Source organism: Telmatherina bonti, assembly GCF_933228915.1.
Source record: "Telmatherina bonti genome assembly, chromosome: 6".
In the NCBI taxonomy this organism is placed as follows: Eukaryota; Metazoa; Chordata; class Actinopteri; order Atheriniformes; family Telmatherinidae; genus Telmatherina; species Telmatherina bonti.
Window position 1 is genome coordinate 28,459,243 of NC_136624.1, and position 19,079 is coordinate 28,478,321.

Genomic DNA, 19,079 nt, shown 5'->3' on the forward strand with positions numbered 1-19,079 from the left:
TACAAGTCCAAGCAAAATTGATAAAAATCACCAAATGTGGGGTGAGTTTATACAGTTTTAGATTTTGTGTGTGTACATTATATATATATATATATATATATATATATATATATATATATATATATAATATATATTATATATATATATATATATAAATAATGTTCTTAGGCCTAAGGTGTTTATCAATAGTAAACACCTTAATATGTTTTATTGGGCCTGTGTCAAATTAAAATTCGGGTGTCTTTTAGGGCAGATTTTTCTTTTAATAAATAGAAATGATTAAGTAGTGATTTTTTTCTTTTAATTTCATTTAATTTTAAATTAAGTTCTGTTCAAGAAATCTTTCATCAGTTTTTCTTCAAGCTGAAAACGATGAAACAAACGGAAGTGACGACACAGTTGTCATGGACGTTTTAGTTTACGGAAGTTTTTCACGAGGCGGCTGCTAAGTGTAAATGTTACGGTCACGGTGGTTCCTGTGAATATGATGATTGACTGTAACATTACTGTGTTATCGTTTTTACACACTGAAGTATCGTTTAAATGCCATTTTGTGTTTCCACTGAGACGTGATTGTTTGCTTGCTTTGGGAATAAACCGAGCCGCTCTTTGTTGCTAGTTCTGTTGACATCATGGCAACAGTTCCACCTCAAGGGTCACTTATAGTGGCTGACTGGCATCGATGTAAAGAAAGCAAAGAATATTTCAACAAAATTCTACACAAGAAGAGACGCAGGACATTTGGTAAAGACAAAGGGTTTTTTCATTTAGTAGGCTTATGTTGTCTTTAAATACCCTTTTTCTTCCTTCTGGTGAAAGTATGTGTTTACAGGTATGATAGCCCGCATTTCACAGGTGGAAATATTCTGTACGTTAAAATATTAAAGCATATAATTTAAGATGACTTAAAAACAGTTTTGCTTAAATAAATGCAAATTTTTATATATATATATATATATATATATATATATATATATATATATATATATATATATATATATATATATATATATATAGATATATAGAGAGAGAGAGAGAGAGAGAGAGAGAGAGAGAGAGAGAGAGAGAGAGAGAGAGAGAGAGAGAGAGAGAGAGAGAGAGATCTATCAGAAGGTTTTGTGTTTGGCGCCTGGCATGGAGGAGAACTGAGGAGAACCATGTTCTTGACTTGGCTCAGCTTTCTTGTGTGGGTTTTTTTTTCTGATGATGGGAATATTCAAGTGTGTTTGACCCACAATAGCTTAACTGCAACCCTGTTAAAGACCCATGGTAGCAGCTGAAGACTGAAAAAGCTGAACATGCCGTCACAAGAAGCTCTTTGGAACGTAGTTCGATCAAGCTGTGATTACATTGGTTCTAAGGAGATGTAGAGAATTTATGCAGTCAGAAGTCTCTCCTGGATTTTACTATAAACAGCTGGAAGTAACTGAACCAAAGGCATGACCCAAAAAAAAAAAATATATATATATAAAGGGTTAACTACTAATTTAACTTCACAAGTCATGTTGGAAACAAGTTATTCAGAAGCCTATCTGATTGTAACCACAGTTGCAATGTCAGATGTCAAAAAATGTGGTTATAGGCATACCATCTACAAAAATCATTTTAATGGTCGTTTCATTACAGGCCTGTTGGAATCTCCAGTGATGCCCCCACAGCTGGCTGTGGACACAGTTCATTATAAGATCTTCATCTGTGGCAAGAGTGGAGTTGGAAAAACTGCTTTTGCTGCTCGTCTTGCAGGCCTGAACATTCCTAATGTCCACCATGAAACCACAGGTAGGTTCAACAGGTAAAATTGGTATAGAGCTGAAAGAATAACAGATGTTTCCACAAAGTCCCCCATCTAATGTGTTGCTGTTGTAGGCATCGAGACGACTGTGGTGTATTGGCCAGTGAAGCTGAGAGAGAATGGGAGAGTGCTTTTCTTCCATCTGCAGCTGTGGGATTGTGGCGAGAACGCCTTACGCAGATTTGATCATTTGCTTCCAGTACGTTTCAGGCCAGTGTCATTCATTCATCACCATGAGTTTCCATTACTTAGACGATTTTAATCAATTTTCTCTTCCAGTCCTGTAAGGAGCAGGTGGATGCTGTCCTCTTCCTCTTCTCCTTCACAGACAGAACATCCTTTGATGATGTGTCCAATCAAATAGCTAAATGGACTGAGCCATCCGTTGTCAAAGTGGTGGTTGGGACCAAGTATCCTTAATGTTGCTTACATGAAGCCAGCTTTCTAGTTTCCATTTGCATGTTTTTTTCCCTTGACCTTTCCTTTCGATTTGACCTTTTCATGCACTGCGACGTGGCAGAGAGAGAGGTCAGGGAGTTTCAGAATAAATGGAGTTTACCTGTGCTGCGTACAGGAGGAGAGGTCACCAATGGACTGGGTGACGTAGCCCCCATTTTCAACTGCCTTGCAGAGAACCTATGGCATCAGGATTGTGTTAGAGCAGGAACAACCAGTCACCATCCACTGCGGGAGGCAGTGACTTTACTTTAAGGAGAAAAAAAAAGGAAAAAAAAAAGGTTCCAGTCCAAAAGTCATTTTTGTTCAGGAATATACAATTTCAGCGGCAACCATTTAGCACATCAAGATGCTAAAAGGAAAGAAGAAATCAGCGCTTCATCATAGTTCACTGTATCCTATTTAAACTCTTTGATAAAAAGGAATAGATTGCTGTCCAGCCGTTCTGTACTAGGCCATTTTCCTGACAAAAAGATAACAGAACAATGAGATCTTAGTCTCAATGTGACAAAACAATCTAGAACACCACAACCCTCTCAACACATCTAACCCAAGATGGACTCAAAGTGAAAGCTAACTCTGGAAATTCTAAACTTTCATCCTCCAGGCAGAAGAAAAAAGTGGGATGATAGAAAGGTCAAAAATAGTGGATTAATGAAGTGGTCCATCACCTGATGCTTCTTCATCATTGACAGAAAAACAAAAGTTATATGAACTCCACTGACGTTCTACGTCAACACTGCTTAGTTGTCTGCTAAGCAGAACCAGATGTCAAGTTGTCCTGTGACAGTATTGAGTCTTCACATCAAGCCAATCAGATTAGCTCATAAAAACTTTATTTGGGAACTTTAAGCAAAACAAAAAAAAGGGAGGGTTAAATCTTCAAAGTCAGGCAAATATTTTAATACAAAAAGAATTCAGATTAATTAAAATATCACTATTTGCCAACAGCGGCAGTGCTGGTGGTGGTTTGAAGACATCTGTGCATTTGGAGGAAAAAAATCTTAAGTGATGTGAACAATGAATCTTAATTGTCTTTAAGTAGTAACATTTTTAAAGTGTGCTAGTTTAGGGAGCTGAGCTTAATTAACAGAAATATAAGTGTGTGGGAGTGGGAGGGATTTTGTGTCCATCACTTTTTAGATGAAAGTGCCTTCATCCATACTTCTTTATCTGACCTGCAGTGAGAAAAAAAAAAAAACAAACAAAAATAAAAAAAAAAACCCCAGTATTTTCATGACTCCACATTAAAAATATTGGGGTTTCATTTTTACCTTGTAAGTGCAACAAGTATCATGGCAGTTGGATGTCCTGTCTGACTTTGAGACAGATGTAGCAGAAAAGAATCAGGATTTAGTCCCAGGACTTCAGTCCTCAGAGGCTCGACAGACACATCTGCTGGGAAGAGGGCGTGATCCACGACGATGAACCGCTGATCCCTGAACACGATTGAGAGGACAGACGAGTTTAATGGAAAACAGAAAAAAAACAAAAAACGACTTCAAAATATTGATTACTGGTTTGAGCTTTCTGGCTTATAGATGCATGTATAACAGTTCAGCACTTCAGGGGTTTTGCATTTAAAAAAAAAAAAAAAAAAATTAATGCATTAAGTAAGTGGAAGTTACTTTTTAGAAGAGATGATCAAAAGGTCATTGAAGAGGTGGAGGTAGATGTTCATAAATGACATTCCTGAGCTACCAGTGCTCTCCAGGGTAAGCAGTTTTAAAGGTCCTTGGAGGACCAGAAAACGTGTGCTGATGACCAGAGGAACAGACTGGATGGAAGAAAATGGCACATTACAATTTACTGCTTGCTTGTTAACCAACCTCTTACAGACTTTTCAAAGTGAGAAAAAAGGGAAAAAAAGAAAAGAAAAAAATTACCTTAACGTTGCCAAAATCTAGTAGTGTTTCCAGGCAGACAAGTTCTTCAAGTCGTTTCATTTTTCGGACCTTCTCGTCACACTCAGTCACAATCTGGTCAGATCCAAACAGTGAGTGTGCTTATTGTTCGCCACCGTGAAAATATTTGCTTCAAGTTTAGAAAAACTTGAAGGCTTTATGCAACTACACATATCGGAACCCCGAACAGTGAATATCATCACCTCATGAATTGCATTGATGGCCTTTTTGAGATTTGATGCAGAGTCAGTATCAGGTTCAGTAAGTTTCAGGATGCTCTAAAATTGGGAAAAAACCAAAACAAACCCACACAAGAAAGCTGAGCCAAGTCAAGAACGGACATTTAGACTGATTTATAAAAAAAAAAAAAAAAGTTTACCTCCAGTAAAAGTTTCAAGCGTGTAATTCTCTGGAAGGGAAGGACTAGAAATGACTTGAGACTTTGTCTTTGACACATTGGGTTGCTTTCAAGTTGTTTAAGTGTGCAGAGAAAGTTTCTGTTTTGTTTTCTTAATTGGGAGAACAAGCACAAAAAAGGAGGTGCAGTTTAGATGGAATATTCTGAAAAGCTGGTGACACAGTACAATCAGTGGCATTAATATCAGAACAGGCTTACAGCAGCTGGTTGATGAGGGACTCTTGATACATCATATTAGTCACATAGGGCACATAGAGTTTGTGAAAATCCTGGCAATGTTGGAGCACAATGTCCCCAGACTGGGACAGCAACACGTTCTCTCCCAGTTGAGCTTCCAGATCCATAAGAAACCTAGAAGAAACGGGAACCCAGCTAAGAAATACAGCCTGAAGAAAACAAGCAAATGGACAGTCATTGGTGTTGCAGAGTTGCATGTTAACAGAGACAGTCTCATCTGTGTGTTAAATATTAAATAAATACTCATTAAAATAAAACTGAATTGACTTCCTGTGGTGATTCCCAGCATTCCTTTTAGCCACCAGGTGTATATATAGAGAGTTCTGACCTTTCACTGGCTGTCTTCACTTGGCAAATGTTGGAAAACAAAACATGATGCTCCATTTTGGTCAGAGTCATCTTCAGTGTCTTCGAGGCAAAGAAATGCTTCACTACCACTTCAAGGCTTCTTAGATAAGAGGCTTCAGAGCTCAGCAATTCAAACAAGGACTTTGGAGGGAAGGAAAAAATATTTCATTGTCAATATCCTAATGGATAGGTCTGGGAGTCATTGTAAGTCTTGTAAGTTCTATTAAAAAACAAAACAAAAAAAACAACAACTCAAACAGTGCATAAAGAAGTGTTGCCTGCACATTAAGTGTATGGTACACAGACCAAAGGGCTTTAACTCCTAAAAATGATTGTTTTATTTGCTTTGCAGTTATATCAGCATTTCTTTCTGCCTTATCTCTTCCAGTACTTCCGGAGCAATTGTCTGAAGAAACAACATGTCTTGTGATATTGCACAAGTTAATGCCTTTTTCCACACAGCTGATTTAAAAAAAAAAAAAAAAATTGATTTCCTTAAACTACACTAATCAGCTTTTTTGTGGTTGTTCCAATCTTTCACACATTTAAGAAGATTTTGAAAGGGCTGTAACAATTGATGTAAATTAGGCTGAACAAGAAAATATTTACAAGGGATTTGCAATCATTAACTCCACACTAGTGCTTGAGCAACACATCTTAAAAAGTATACTTTGACATTATTTGAACAACTTATGACCACTACCAAAATCCAAACCATTTAGTCAGATCCAGAGCTGCTGGAGATTACAGATTTACAGATTATGTAAATACTTAATATAACTTGCACAGTAACATGCTAATATAGAATATTCTCTACTATAGCTGAGGTATCTGAAAGCATGCATCTCTAACTTCTCAGCTCATTCTCTCAGAACATATTTTTCCTGATATGGCATTAGCCTTACTCATTTAATAATAAAAAAAAAAAAACCCAAAACACTACACACCTCCTGAAGGCGGATCTCTTTGACCGTCAAGCTGCTGAGCAAGCCAGATGCCTTCACTTCCTCTAAATCTTGCCAGAGGGTGCAGGAAGCCACTCTAATAGGCTGAGGAGAGAATAGAGTTGCATTGGGTGATTTTTGCTGAGGGGCCTCAGTGCCTGGTTGGCTGCAGGGGCTTGGCGGTAAATGCAGGCTCTGAAGATACTGAGGATTTATCAGTTCATGCAGGCAACAGTCTTTGAGTCTGTGCATATCATCTCTCACAGCCTGCAGGCAGTAGTCCTGATACAGTGGGACTGGAAACCAAGAGAGACAAGCAAGCAGCTTTACATTGCATTAAAAGTTTCACTTCCATTGACTGTCGAGACTTCAAACTTACAAGAATCCAACTTACAAAAATGAATGTACTTTGACTGGAATGACCCGCTCAACACCTCCTCTGAAGGATCTGCTTCCCTGTAGAAGGCCACATCGAGTTAAATATAAATCCTCTTCCAAGACATACAGACTTTAATCACCCTTCTTACATTTCATGACTTTTATCCAAGTAATCCCGTGGGGACAAAGTTGAGTCGACTTCCTGGGGTCCACATGTTGAAAAAGTCATCCTTGAGGGAACTTTCAAGTCCCATGTGTGCATCAACGCCACTGACTTTAGAGCTGAAGAGATGTCTATTGGAGGACTAATAAGAGTCCACATCATCAGAATCCTCTATAAAAACAACTTTACTTAAGTCTTAAAACTGCACTGTAAGCTGCAGAAGGGCCTTACCTGTAATCCTCCACCTGATTCATGGACTCACTGCTCACATCAGGGTCGTTTTCCAGCTGAGAAACCTCGAAACAAATCTGCTCACTTGTCTTCATGGGTGGCATTTGTGACACTGAATCATTGCTGAGCTTCGTATTTCCAACATAGGAGTGCAGCTTAGAGACGACACCTCCTCTCAAACAGTGACTCTCCTTGCCTTGAAAACATAAACGCTCCATGTTTGGGACTTTTCTTTCAGCTTCAACTTATCCTAAAACCTATCCAACACGCACCTGGAGAGGAATGTTTCATTTGCCCCCAAAGCACAAAGACTAAATAGCGTGAGGTCCATGCAGTCTGAGCTTTGGGCAGCAATCACAAAAACTGGACACAGGTGTGATTTTTCTTCCTGTGGCGATCAAATGAGGCCTCCAAAGAGGCCTTTTTGTATTCTTTTCATTACATAACTATGACTTCAACAAAATAGATTGTTTGACTGTCAGGATGCAACATTATCACTGATCAATTGTCTAAATCTTCAAATAAATCTCTTGTTAATCGACTCCACTTCTAAAGATAAGGCACAGCATTGACATTTCAGTTAAAAAAAAACAAAAAAAACAACAACTTCCAACTCACAAATTATACAAATACTAGTTTTATTTTATTTGCAATTTAAAATTCCATACAAGATAAAAGTAAATAAATCTGCCAGAACATTGTTGGTATGACTTAAATAAAGCCATTAAAATCCTCGATATAAGATGTACTGAAAAAACATTTGATTGCCGTTAAAAGGCCATATTTAAAATGAAACTGGGAGTTTTTCAGGTTTGGGCACACTAGGATGATTTGACACAAAATAAAAAGGACTTTCAGGACAGGAGCTACAAGCAGTTTTGGAATCCACACAAAGCTTTTAAACTGTGGAAAAATCATACATACAGTACAAGATACCTTCTGTAAAAGACATACTGAATCAAAAAATGCCGTTGACAAGCACTGTATTTTCAGAATGATAATGGCTAAGTTAGATTTCCACTCATCTGTGGGAAAAATATTGGTGAACTTGATCAAAAATAAACTTTTCTGCACCACTTCCCAAACTGCAGCTTTTCCAATGAAGACCACCCTGCCGTCTTCCACCCAATTAGGGATACCACCACCCCTTTTTTATATCACTGAGCCGATTCAACTACAAATTAAACATTTTTACACCAATAGTTTTATGACACATGAAAGTGGAAGTTATATTATTCAATGGTTGAAGAATCAATTTAATATTTAGCATTTAATAAGTAAACGATGGACAACAAAACAAGAAAATTAACCTGATATCAAATCTTTCCTTTAAAAAAAAAAAAAAAAAAAAAAAAATGTGGGCACCCAAAACATCTGCATGCAAACACACCTCACATATCTGTTATAGCCGGAAAAGTATTACCAGTATCCGTTTTGTTTTAGAATATTCTGCATGAAAAGAAAAGAGCATTTCCCTGTGGCTTTAACATGCTCCCTCCTGAAAAGGGACTGAAACATCTGGATCAATAACAGGGTATAAATAAGACAGATGCTGAGTTAGGAGGCTGGGGACTCACTAAATGGTTGATGGTCATGAGTCTAGGTGGGCACAGTGATACTGCGGGCCAGAAGTGCCAGCAGAGCAAGCTCCACAACCCCATGGGCTTGTTCGAGTGCCTCCACAGCCTCCCTGGCAGAAAAGCCTGCTGCCTGGATTCTCTGGATGTGCTCGGCTGGAAACTGTTCTATAAAGGGATGTGGAGAGGAGGGAAGAGGGGCTGGAGATGGAGGCTGGAGGGGCTGAGCAGAAGGAGATGAGGTGTTTAAAACTTCCTCTGGCGACCCCACTGCCACCGACAAAGGGCCGAGGAAGGTGTGCTCAGTTTGGAGAGTGTCTCTGGTGTTGGCCCCAGAGGCTTGTCCATCTGCAACCCCTCTCCCGTGCTGCCCCTCAGGTGGTTCCCTGAACTCAAAGTCCCCAGCAGCATCAGGAGGAACCTCTGGCTCAGGCTGATGAACACAGTCAGTGGACTCATCATGCAATGGTTCATCTGCCCGTCTCTCGTTGGACAGAGTGTCCGCTGCGTCTCCGGCCAGATGCAGGTCCTGATCAGAGAGGTCAGGGGTCGTGGACTGAGATGGTTCCTCCTCAGATGCAGCAGTAGCATCGTTAGCTTTGGCATCACTTTTTTCTGCACCAGTGGTAATGGTAGCGGAAGGGGTAGGCTGAGTGTTTTCAGGTGTTGGGGTCCGGGACTCGGAGGAAGCTTTGTCTGAGTCCTGCTGGATGGAGCATGATGGCGAGCAGGAAGTGCTGCGGGTTTGGGATTGAGAAGAGTTGTTGGACACCAGCAGCTCATGCAGCTCCTTCAGTGCAGCTGCCAGCGAGGGGATGCTGTCAGAGCTGGAGCAGCGATCTCCTTCAGGTTGGTGCCTCTCAGAGGACACCAGATTGTGGGAGGCAGATGGAGACTCCATTTCAACTAGGTCAGACTGGCCACGTGTGTTTGGACAGGCCTCAGTGGTATCTGCTATATCCGCCTCTGCTGCTTCCTGCTCCATAGGCTGAATGGGGGATAGTTCCGCTGAGGTGGCGCACGTGGAGCTTTTCTCCTCCTCGACTGATTCAGGACTCTCCTCTGTAGCTCCAGCTTGAACCTCACCCCCTGGATCCTGGGATGCTGTGGACACATCTGCAGGAGGGGTACATGTATAGAGGACATCTGTAGAGGGACTGGGTACAGTTAGCACATCAGGGCTGCTATGGAGGGACAAAGGTTGAGGGTTGCCACTTTGAGGTTGAGAAGAATCCTCTGCTAAGGATGAAGTCTGAGGAAGCTCCTGGAGGCCAGGCTGCCCTTGGCGCTGCCCTGGTGCCGCTGCCTGCTCCATGGTGACTGGGGCAGACTGGGAGCGATCCAGGGTTGGGTTCTGAAGTTGACCACAAGAGGAGCTTTGGGAGGCAGGTGGGGACATTTGGTGTAAGGTTCTGGGTAATGTAAATGGTTGGGGTTGCGGTGAGGTAGTTTGTCCATCTGCAGTGTCTATTGTGAGAGAAAATATAACTGGGAATCAGAGAAATGAAATCCATCATAGTATTTGAACTATGCACATTAGACAGCTTCAGAAAAAAAAAAAAAAATTAAAGTCTTTAATTCTCTTCACAGATAATTTACAAATTTTGAAACTTATTCAAAATAAGAATGTGAATAAGTAAACACAAAGATACAAAATCTACTGAGCAGCAAAGAAAAAAAAAAAACAAAAACAAAAAACAAATAGCAATGGACTTAGCACTGGCAATGGTCTTGTGAATTTTGCAGTACCTGGTTGGTAGGGCCCTTTCCAGCTGTCTCCAAATGCATCAGTGCTGTCCTGCTCAGGGGTTAGGGCACACACCACACACATCATGCAAAGGGACGGAGAAAGTTAGCAGTCGCACACAGGGCATGCAACCAAACTATCCGCCTTTTCACACACACACACACACGCATGTGAAAAGTGTAATCCAAAACAAATTGAGCCCAAACCTGACAAACAGGTTTACAGTGTAAACATAGACTGCATATAAAGAGATGGACGTAGCCTCCGTGACGTCACCCGTAGGTTTCTGAAGAGCTGAAAAGAAGCTCGGTGGGAGGTTTCTACCATCGCCATCTTGGTAGGGGCATATGTGTCAACTCACCCGGAAAATACAAATATGGGCAAAGAGGTGGAGCTGAGAGGGGGGCTGTGAGCATCATGGAGGATGATTGACATTTAGCGAACTACGAGCTGCCTGTAGCTAAGAGCTAACCGAGGGGGGGGTCATCATTACTATGATCTCATTTTAACTCTGCATCAAAAAGACTTTACACAACTGCTTTGCAGCAGTGTCGACCCTGAGCCTGAATTCACTACAGCTTAGTTTGTGTACTGATGGGAGTTCATTTTGATCTAAACTATCAATAACCGAGACGAGAAATGACAGTAGCATTAATTATACACGATTTCATAGCATTAAAGGGAGCCATACAACAATGTTTTAAGAATCCTGAAGATTACAAACCTCCTATTGGTGAAAACACATGACTTTGTGCACGTAGTCATTGTGTGAAAGTGACTTTTGAAAAATACCACATTAATCTTAAAGAATGATTGAAGAAAGAATCCACTCGCTATGATACAGAAGGCATAAAGTTTAACATGTGAAGTTTAGCATAGGAACTATTCAAACTCATTTATTTATGATGGGCCAAGGAGTTTTAGTTTGATAAAAATGGATCCAAGCATCCTACAAATAGATGGGCTGCTTCACAGAATGCTCAAACACTGACATTAAAGGACATTTTTCAGCTGTAAACACCTACAATAAGTAGTTAAACATGGTTAACATTTATGTCAGGAGTCAGACGATTTGACAGCTAAATCAGGCTCATGTATTTGTAAGATTGTCAACCTACAGCATGATCATAAAGCCAAATGTGTTTTAAAATGGCTGCATTTGACATGGCATAAGTCTTTAATTAATGGGAGTTAAATAAAGATGACTATTAGTTATACTGGTAGCAGTATTATTAGTATGTCAACGCTGCATGCATTTCTAAATACTTTTCAAGCATAAAACGAGAAAAATAACGTGTAATAGTCAGCTTGAACTCAAGTTTTTATTCATTTATTGGCAATGCCGATTAAATGTTCATCACCAGAGGATTTTCCTCTAAACAGCTTAATCAGTTACAGGATGCTTCACTTTTCATTTTAAACATTTACACCCATTTATTTTTCATCTGTGGCACAATTGTAAATGTTTCCAATTTTCTCTGATTAATGAAATAGACTTAGCAGAAGTGAGTCAAGATCTTGATCTCCTCCCCAGCACTTGAAGGTGGCTTCAAGTACTGTTCTAACACTCTGCAGGAAGCCATCTGGACCGTTATATAATATAATATAAAAATCTTTTTTTTCAAAATCTCTCTTAAATGCTGACTAGGGCAGATGCCTTCTCTACTCTAAGTGTAGATTTTCACCAAACATCATCTAATTTTAAGTGCATTCTGGACATTTTAGGCACAAAAACAACATTCTACTCACCAGAATAGATTACAGATTTTTCCACCAGTAACATAAATCAAATCCATCATATAGAAAAAGTTTCCATTGAGAAATAGTTTTAAATTGGGATGTCTTTTTTTTTTTTCCAAGGCCGGTTTTATTTGACTGCCATTTCTCAACTTCTGAACTTCACCTTATTAGAAAGCACAATCAAAGTGCTGAGGCGATGGCGTGAAGTGATCATATGACTGAAAGTTCAGATGACTGCATAATGAGGTTGAAGAGTAAGAAGCTTTAAGTGGCACATGCAAATGTAGTTCTAACAGAGCTGAAAAAAGGCTCAATGAACAACGAGCTGAAGTGCAGCGACTGAAGACAGGTTCTTACCGCTCTCCTGTATGGACCTCTGAAGTGCCTCTGCCAGTTCTCTGTCAGCGATCTCTTCTGGACGGGCGTCTTCACGCCCCTCGGCTCCGTATGCCAGCCGGGCACACTCCGGCAGCTCCGCCTCAGACAGGAAGCGTGTTTCTGTGCCCGTTGTGCCGATTACAAGCACGCTCTTCTTCAGGTCGATTGAACACTAACGGAGAAACGTGACAAATAAGGCTTCAGTATAAAGTGAAAACAGAGCTTCTTAACTATTTGATTCCATTTTAATATAATTATCCTCAATGTAATCAGGTGAAATGCAATCAGACCTGGTGTCTCTTCAACATATCCAGACCAAGCAGCATGTCCATTGGCTGGTCCTCTAAGATAGAGAAAGAACATGGGAGAAAGTCCCCCTCTATTTGGACCTGAGCTGGAAACATAGAGGAAAACAACAAAGTGTGAAGGAATTGATCAGGTTTGGGAAAAAGTACCACCCCTATGGAAAGCCAGACAAGTTTCAGACATACAGCACGTAGTAAGCTTAGATTGGTCTAAGTAGTTCGTAGCCATCTGTGGAAAGTTAATAGGGTTGGATGCTGTTAAAAAGGTATCAAGTTTATTGTAGGAAGCCTCTGAGAAGATAAACATCTTTAAGAACCAAAAAGAAAATCAAGTTTAAGCTTCTACGATCAGTATGACCTTCATGACTGATGCATACAGGGGGACAGTGGTTATAATCATTAAAGGAAAACTCATCTTAATGTGTTTCAAACTGTGCTGCAAACAGGTCAGATACTGCTGTGCTTGTATTAGAAAATCTTAACACCAACCTAAATGAACTCTGCCAATGATCTTCTGAGTGCCCACTCCTTTTGCAATCCCAGCCCAGCGTCGGTCCACCAGTCGCATAATGTTACAGCGCTCGGCACACGCTTGACTCATTATGGTCATCTGGGCCCCTAAAAGCCAGATGAATCAGCTTTAACGGAAATCACAAACTCAAAGGTAACTGAAGGGAAACAAATCCCACAGACATACATGGTGTCATTTCATACACTGAAAAATAAAGCAACTTTAAAGCCATCACAGATGCAGAGAAACTCCTGGTGATTAATCACAGAATAGAGCTACTGTTCTTTGACATTAGCGTTTGGTTAATAACATACATTAATTTCCAAGTGTGCAGGCAGTAAACAGGGTAGGTGTTAGAAAGATTCATTCAGAGTTACAGAGGAAAATCTCCTCTGTAACAACTTCCAACTCAAAAAAAATCTATAATCTATACCCATAAACTAGATTTCTCTCTTCAAAGACCGAGGATGTGTACCAGTGTGTGCATGACTTATCATTCGCTCAGCTCAACTTGGAATATCAGCTGAGATGGTACTGAAAACGTGCTGTTAAATATATTACTATCTACCATGCCAGAACAACAACCGGAGTCGAGCCAATGCATACCATGAAATGAAACACACCATGCCTGAAAAGATTTCACTCTACATCTATATCAAAAATAAAAACACTAAATAGCAATATTTCAAACATGTTAGGAAACATAATATTTCTACTAACGCCGACTTTGACGCGTTGAGTCTTGCTCAACAAACTTGTAGCTACAACAGTTGTTGAGATTTTATGTTCATTACCTGAGTCAACAAACGCTTTCACAGGGTGGCCATTCACTTTGCAGTTAATGTACAGCATGACCACCTGTCCAAAGCTTTCTGGAGCCTCTTCCATTGCAATGGTCATGTTTTCTTCCACATTGTGCTGCCTGAAACATGCACAAATCCAAAAGTCAGAGATTCGAAAAAGCAATAAAAGCTAAGTATATGTAGTAAACAAGTGGCTTTTGCTTTTTAGGTTCTCATTTAGGTCCAGAAAAGGGTCAAATTATTGGCAATCGCAATGAAACAATCAAATGTCAATCAAATGAAGACAAACCTGTGCCGTGATGAATATGTATTATGTAATAAGCTGTCTCTGACTGAAATGCCATTTTACTAAATGCCTTTAATTTTTTTCCCCCATACCTGATGTCCTCCTCAATCTTTGCTTGGGCTTCCAAATCAAAAGGATCTGCAGTCAGAAGTTTGATTCTTTCTTGCTCCCTTTTGGCTCGATCCTGCTGTTGCTCCAGCAGCACTTTGGTGAATTTCTCTAAAAGAAATTCAGGGAAACTAGTTGATTGATTAAATTGAATGACCATTTTTACAAACTGGGGCATAACAATCATATTTTTTTCTTTTTGTTTTATGTTCTTGTTCACCTAAATCTCCGCTCAGCAAAGCCTCAGCAAGTGGAGGATTTCTCTCCTTGAGTAGTGATAGTTCATGCGGATTTGATAATAGCATCTGCTGAAGTAAGGCGGGGTCGTCCAGGCCCTGGGGAGAGGAGCCACGAAAGGCCATTGGCGTGGAAGGCTGTGCGGCACGCTGCTGCTGCTGTGGAGCCTGTTGCTGTGGAGCTTGTTGCTGTGGCCTTATGGCACCACGCTGACTAGTCGAAGAAGAGGTGCCCGGGACATTGATGGAACGAAAGTCAATATGGGGCAGACCTGAGGAGTATAGATGTGGGTGACAGGATACCATGCGGAATCTGCAAAGATCTGACTTGCTAAATTGATCATTTAGATGACTTATTTATCCAGAGACATACTAACATAAAAATTAAAATTCAGTTTTACGCCACTTCCTAAAACTTGATAGTCTCTGTTGTCATCAAATAATTTTAAAAAAAAAAAAAACCAACAAAAAAAAACCAACCTTTACCTGGAAAAGCTGGCTGAGTTGGTGGCGGCCTTCTGTTGGCTTGTCGGAGAACCACCACATCCCCATCTTTTACACCGTAAGTCCCCAAGGCACGAGTTGGGTCTTTTAAGGGTTGTTCTACATATGTGATCTGGATACAGAAATGTTCAGAATAATTCAACAATAACTCAACAAAAGATTCACCAGTTCTTACAATTTTTTTGTTAAATGTTGATTTAATTATAAAGCTACAGTACCCCTACAGTAAATCCAGATTTACTGTATGTCTGTAAACCAAATAATAAAAATGTACAGTATAATTTCACTGGCCAGAACCTGAAATAAAGATAAAATTACCTTTGGCTCCAGTCCTAGATGCTTTTATATCATTGTTATCTACTTGATCTGTGTCATGCTTTTTATTTTTTTATTTTCACTTTCAGTTTCCAGATTGTCCACTCAAACAGCTCACACCCTTAAAACTGGTCTGAGCTCCTCATAATTTCTGGATTTTAAAATAAATTGCCTTAACTTTTGCCATAAAATAACTTTTCACATTTCTTTCTGCCAGCTAATATGGCCTAAATCTGGACTTAATCAGTGTCTACTCAATGTTTTCTTATGTCTTCTAGCACATAAAAAACATCTAAATAGCATGTTAATGGGGTAAAAAAAAAAAAAAAAAAAAACTTAAGAGGACTGATTAACAGCATTAATAACAACTATATAAGCGAGTTCATTTGGAAAATTGTTTTTTAAGGCAGTAGAAATAAAACATAGTGGCATATCTCGAAGTTACTAAAAACTACAAATGGGCTACATTAAATGACCGTTGTAATTACTGACTGATTTGTTCACTACACGTCTGTTTTTGTCAAGACAATGTGCACACACTGTGTTAGAGGACAACACAACGTAATGCGAACAGGTTTTTTTCCCCAAACTAGCGGTTCAAGTGATGTTCATAGATTTTGCACAAAAGCAGCAAATTCACTCACTAAAAGGGCTGAACTAGAAAGAAAATTCCCATTTTAAACGAATAAGGTGTTCAGAACGTCGTAAAATGATTCATTTTAAATACTATGCCATTTAGTCTTCAACAACATAAATTGGTAGCTTTAAAACTAAAATATTTGGTCATGAATTTGTGATTATTCTTTTAATACATCTTTACCTTTAAAAAAAAGTTATTTTAATGGCATTATGCTTATTTGGAGGTTTAACTCTACTTTAATTGACACATACTTCCAAAAAAATCAGCCCTAAAAGGAAGTTATGTGATGGTCAGCAACCAAGATGATTTTTTTTTTTTTGTCGCTTTACATTTACAGGATGTTTACAGGTCATTAAAAATGGCTTGCTATACTGTTGTTGCCTAGTCTGCATTAAACAAAGCCAGAAAGGACAAGTTTTCATTTTGCTGCCAGATTTAAAGCTGATTAAATTAATTAAACTCAAAAATACATTTTAAATATAGCATTCTTTAGTTAGACTAGACCTGTAAACAGGTCTTTTTTCTTTAATATAACTGCATTACAGCAGCAAGACTTTAGATTAAATAATACCAGCTATTTTCACTGAGCAGGTTTAATTTAAACATATTTGAGAATATGACAATAACATTACATGTACAAACCTCATGTGTCTCAACAATTATTCTGTTTATCATAGCCTTCACTCTAAACTACACTTCTTCATTGGGTTATAGTAGCGAGTAAAACTGGAAGTTTTTCATAAGGATGACTTTATGTTAGCTTGTGTTAACAACAATGCTAGTATTATTTACTAAACGTGTAACATTTAAGTGGGAAAATATGCCTCTTGTTGACAGACAGACACGTTTCGCAACAGCTCAGATCACCACAAACTCCGATTCATGCTAGCGACCCAGCTAGCCACATTAGCTGCTAGCCATGTTAAATCCTGGTTCCACCTATTGAGGATCTTGCCTGAATTTCCCCGGCTGGGATTCCTGATTCCAGTTCACAAAGTGCTACAAAGTCTCTTAGCTCCAGCTCCGGGGACACATCGAGGGCAAATGTAGTTTCTGGGCGATCCCTCGGCGCGCAGAAAACGGTGACCAGCATCGCTTTTTTGGGGCAGGATCGCTGGACAAACCCTGTGTAACAAAATGCGGTTAATGTGGTTCCTTGTGCCACAGAGGAAAAAAGGTTGACTATTTCTTCTTTACCCCAAATTTACACAAGTCTCTCTATCAAAAAGCGTATGAAAAGCGAAACCGCGATAAAACTAAAAGTCAGTGACTGCTTCGGACTTACTAGGTAAATGACTGATGTGACAGTTTCTCTTCTAAAAATAACAAAATAACAAGTAAGGCTCAGATGTGCCGCATCTTATTCAGCTTGCTTTTTGACATGTCGTATTTCAAGTCGTAAAAACTTCTTCTTCTTTAGGTTTATTGTATTCTTCCTCTTCTACTTTGATATGCATAAAAGACACAACTAAGACGCAATGCTGCCATCTACCGTTCAAGTCAATTAAATTCAATTAAATTTAATTCAGCTTTAATTGTACAGCGCCACTTCACAGAAATGTTGTCTCACTAAAAGTCAGATTATTGAAAAATGGGCGACACTCAGCAGTCACCACTAAGTCGAGACTTGGTAATTTTGGACTCAGTCGTGGGCTGGCTCTAACAGGAAAACATCCTGATGGAAAATGCGCATGTGGATGTGCAGAAACAATAAACCATGCTCAAATAGTGCAAGAGATATACTCTTTACAGAAAGAAAATGTTGAAAAAGCTGAGAGCGACCAGAACTGATGGAGTCCGGCTGGGACACTAAACGTGTGTCTGTGAAGTGCCCGTGGTCCATGCACTGAAAATGCTCTTTCTTTCCTGTCCTCTTCATGTTCATTGGCAGTTGGCAAAACACCTTAAAGATGGATCAAAGCCACCAGTTCGGCTGGGTTATGAGGTGGTTTTGGAAATTGTTACGAGTAATTCTTTCCCTGATGATGTTAATCTTTATTATCTACCTTATTCATTATTTTGGTATGAATAGACGTTTACAAATGTTTTCTTCATAAATGTACCCATCACACCAAACGTTCTCATGTGAATATGTAATGTAGGTATTATTAATATTATGTAATAATTGATATTTAAAATGATCAGTTTGATGTGATATACTAATTTAAAGGATTGTGATTTGATGTTTGCCAATATCTCAAACTCAGTCACGATCTGATTTTGATTAAATTCCGTTTATGATCCATGGACTGAGAAGGATATCACAGATAATTGAACAGTTATTTCCATTCATATCAAAATCTCACAAAGCAACTAGAATATAATGTATATTTTTATTCCTGAGCTCATGCGTAAAGGAAATTCTATCAATGTTTGATATACGATATTCACATTGAGATCAATGTCATTGGCTGACTGATCACGTGATCAATATATAGATTTAGATATATTTTTATTTTGATATATTCATCTGCACTATCCTTCAAGTTATACAAAAAACAAAAACAAAAACAACAAAAAAACAACTTTAGAAACTTTATTGCAGTACATTTAAACTATGAAATTCAAATACTAAATATTATTTGTTTACTTTGCCGTCCTTAAATCTTGATACACTATACTTAATACACCAACTACACACCAATTACTATTTGAGTGTCACCATACTCAATATATGTTATTATTTTACTATAATAATTTCTACAGGCTTCTGGTCATTTATAGAAAAGTATTTTTCTAAAAATAAAAGTCGTCAAATTTTATTTATTCATTCATCAATGGGGCTTTAATCCCATTATGTATTTATTACCCTATTTATAATTTGTTAGAAATTAGGATTATTATATACAATCTGAGTGTCCTCAGGGTCTACTTGAGTTGTTACTTCTAAAAATTAAAGAATGAATTGCTTATGCCATTTTATTTAGAAATGTTGTATGTTTAATTGCGGTATGTATGATATTGTTATAACATTATACCTCCGCCACAACCAATCTCTTGTGCATGATTATTTTTATGCTTTTCTAATTAAAAAAAAAAAATAAAAAAAATAAAATAT

At 38.8% G+C, this 19,079-nt stretch overlaps 2 protein-coding genes across 4 annotated transcripts; one reads left to right on the forward strand and one right to left on the reverse strand.

Annotated features, from left to right (window-relative positions):
- Positions 1-629: 629 nt before the first annotated feature.
- cplane2 (ciliogenesis and planar polarity effector 2) lies at positions 630-2,503 on the forward strand (the record flags this gene model as incomplete). The annotated part of the gene is made up of 5 exons (XM_079242073.1): positions 630-744; positions 1,627-1,779; positions 1,867-1,991; positions 2,072-2,202; positions 2,233-2,503. Exons 1-5 carry the CDS (start codon positions 633-635, stop codon positions 2,501-2,503), a joined length of 792 nt encoding a protein of 263 aa, XP_079098199.1. The 5' UTR covers positions 630-632.
- A 5,061-nt stretch (positions 2,504-7,564) lies between these two features.
- ddi2 (DNA-damage inducible protein 2) lies at positions 7,565-17,418 on the reverse strand. Of its 3 annotated transcripts, none has more exons than XM_079242768.1 (10): positions 17,307-17,418; positions 16,977-17,146; positions 15,049-15,178; positions 14,547-14,834; positions 14,311-14,437; positions 13,924-14,051; positions 13,108-13,236; positions 12,604-12,707; positions 12,293-12,485; positions 7,565-9,915 (listed from the first exon to the last, which is right to left on the reverse strand). In XM_079242768.1, exons 2-10 carry the CDS (start codon positions 17,112-17,114, stop codon positions 8,471-8,473), a joined length of 2,682 nt encoding a protein of 893 aa, XP_079098894.1. In that variant the 5' UTR covers positions 17,115-17,146; positions 17,307-17,418; the 3' UTR covers positions 7,565-8,470. The 3 variants fall into 3 exon arrangements, with proteins under 3 accessions (XP_079098894.1, XP_079098895.1, XP_079098896.1); XM_079242770.1 differs by having other exon boundaries at positions 9,871-10,246; XM_079242769.1 differs by having other exon boundaries at positions 16,977-17,386.
- Between the last annotated feature and the right edge of the window lie 1,661 nt (positions 17,419-19,079).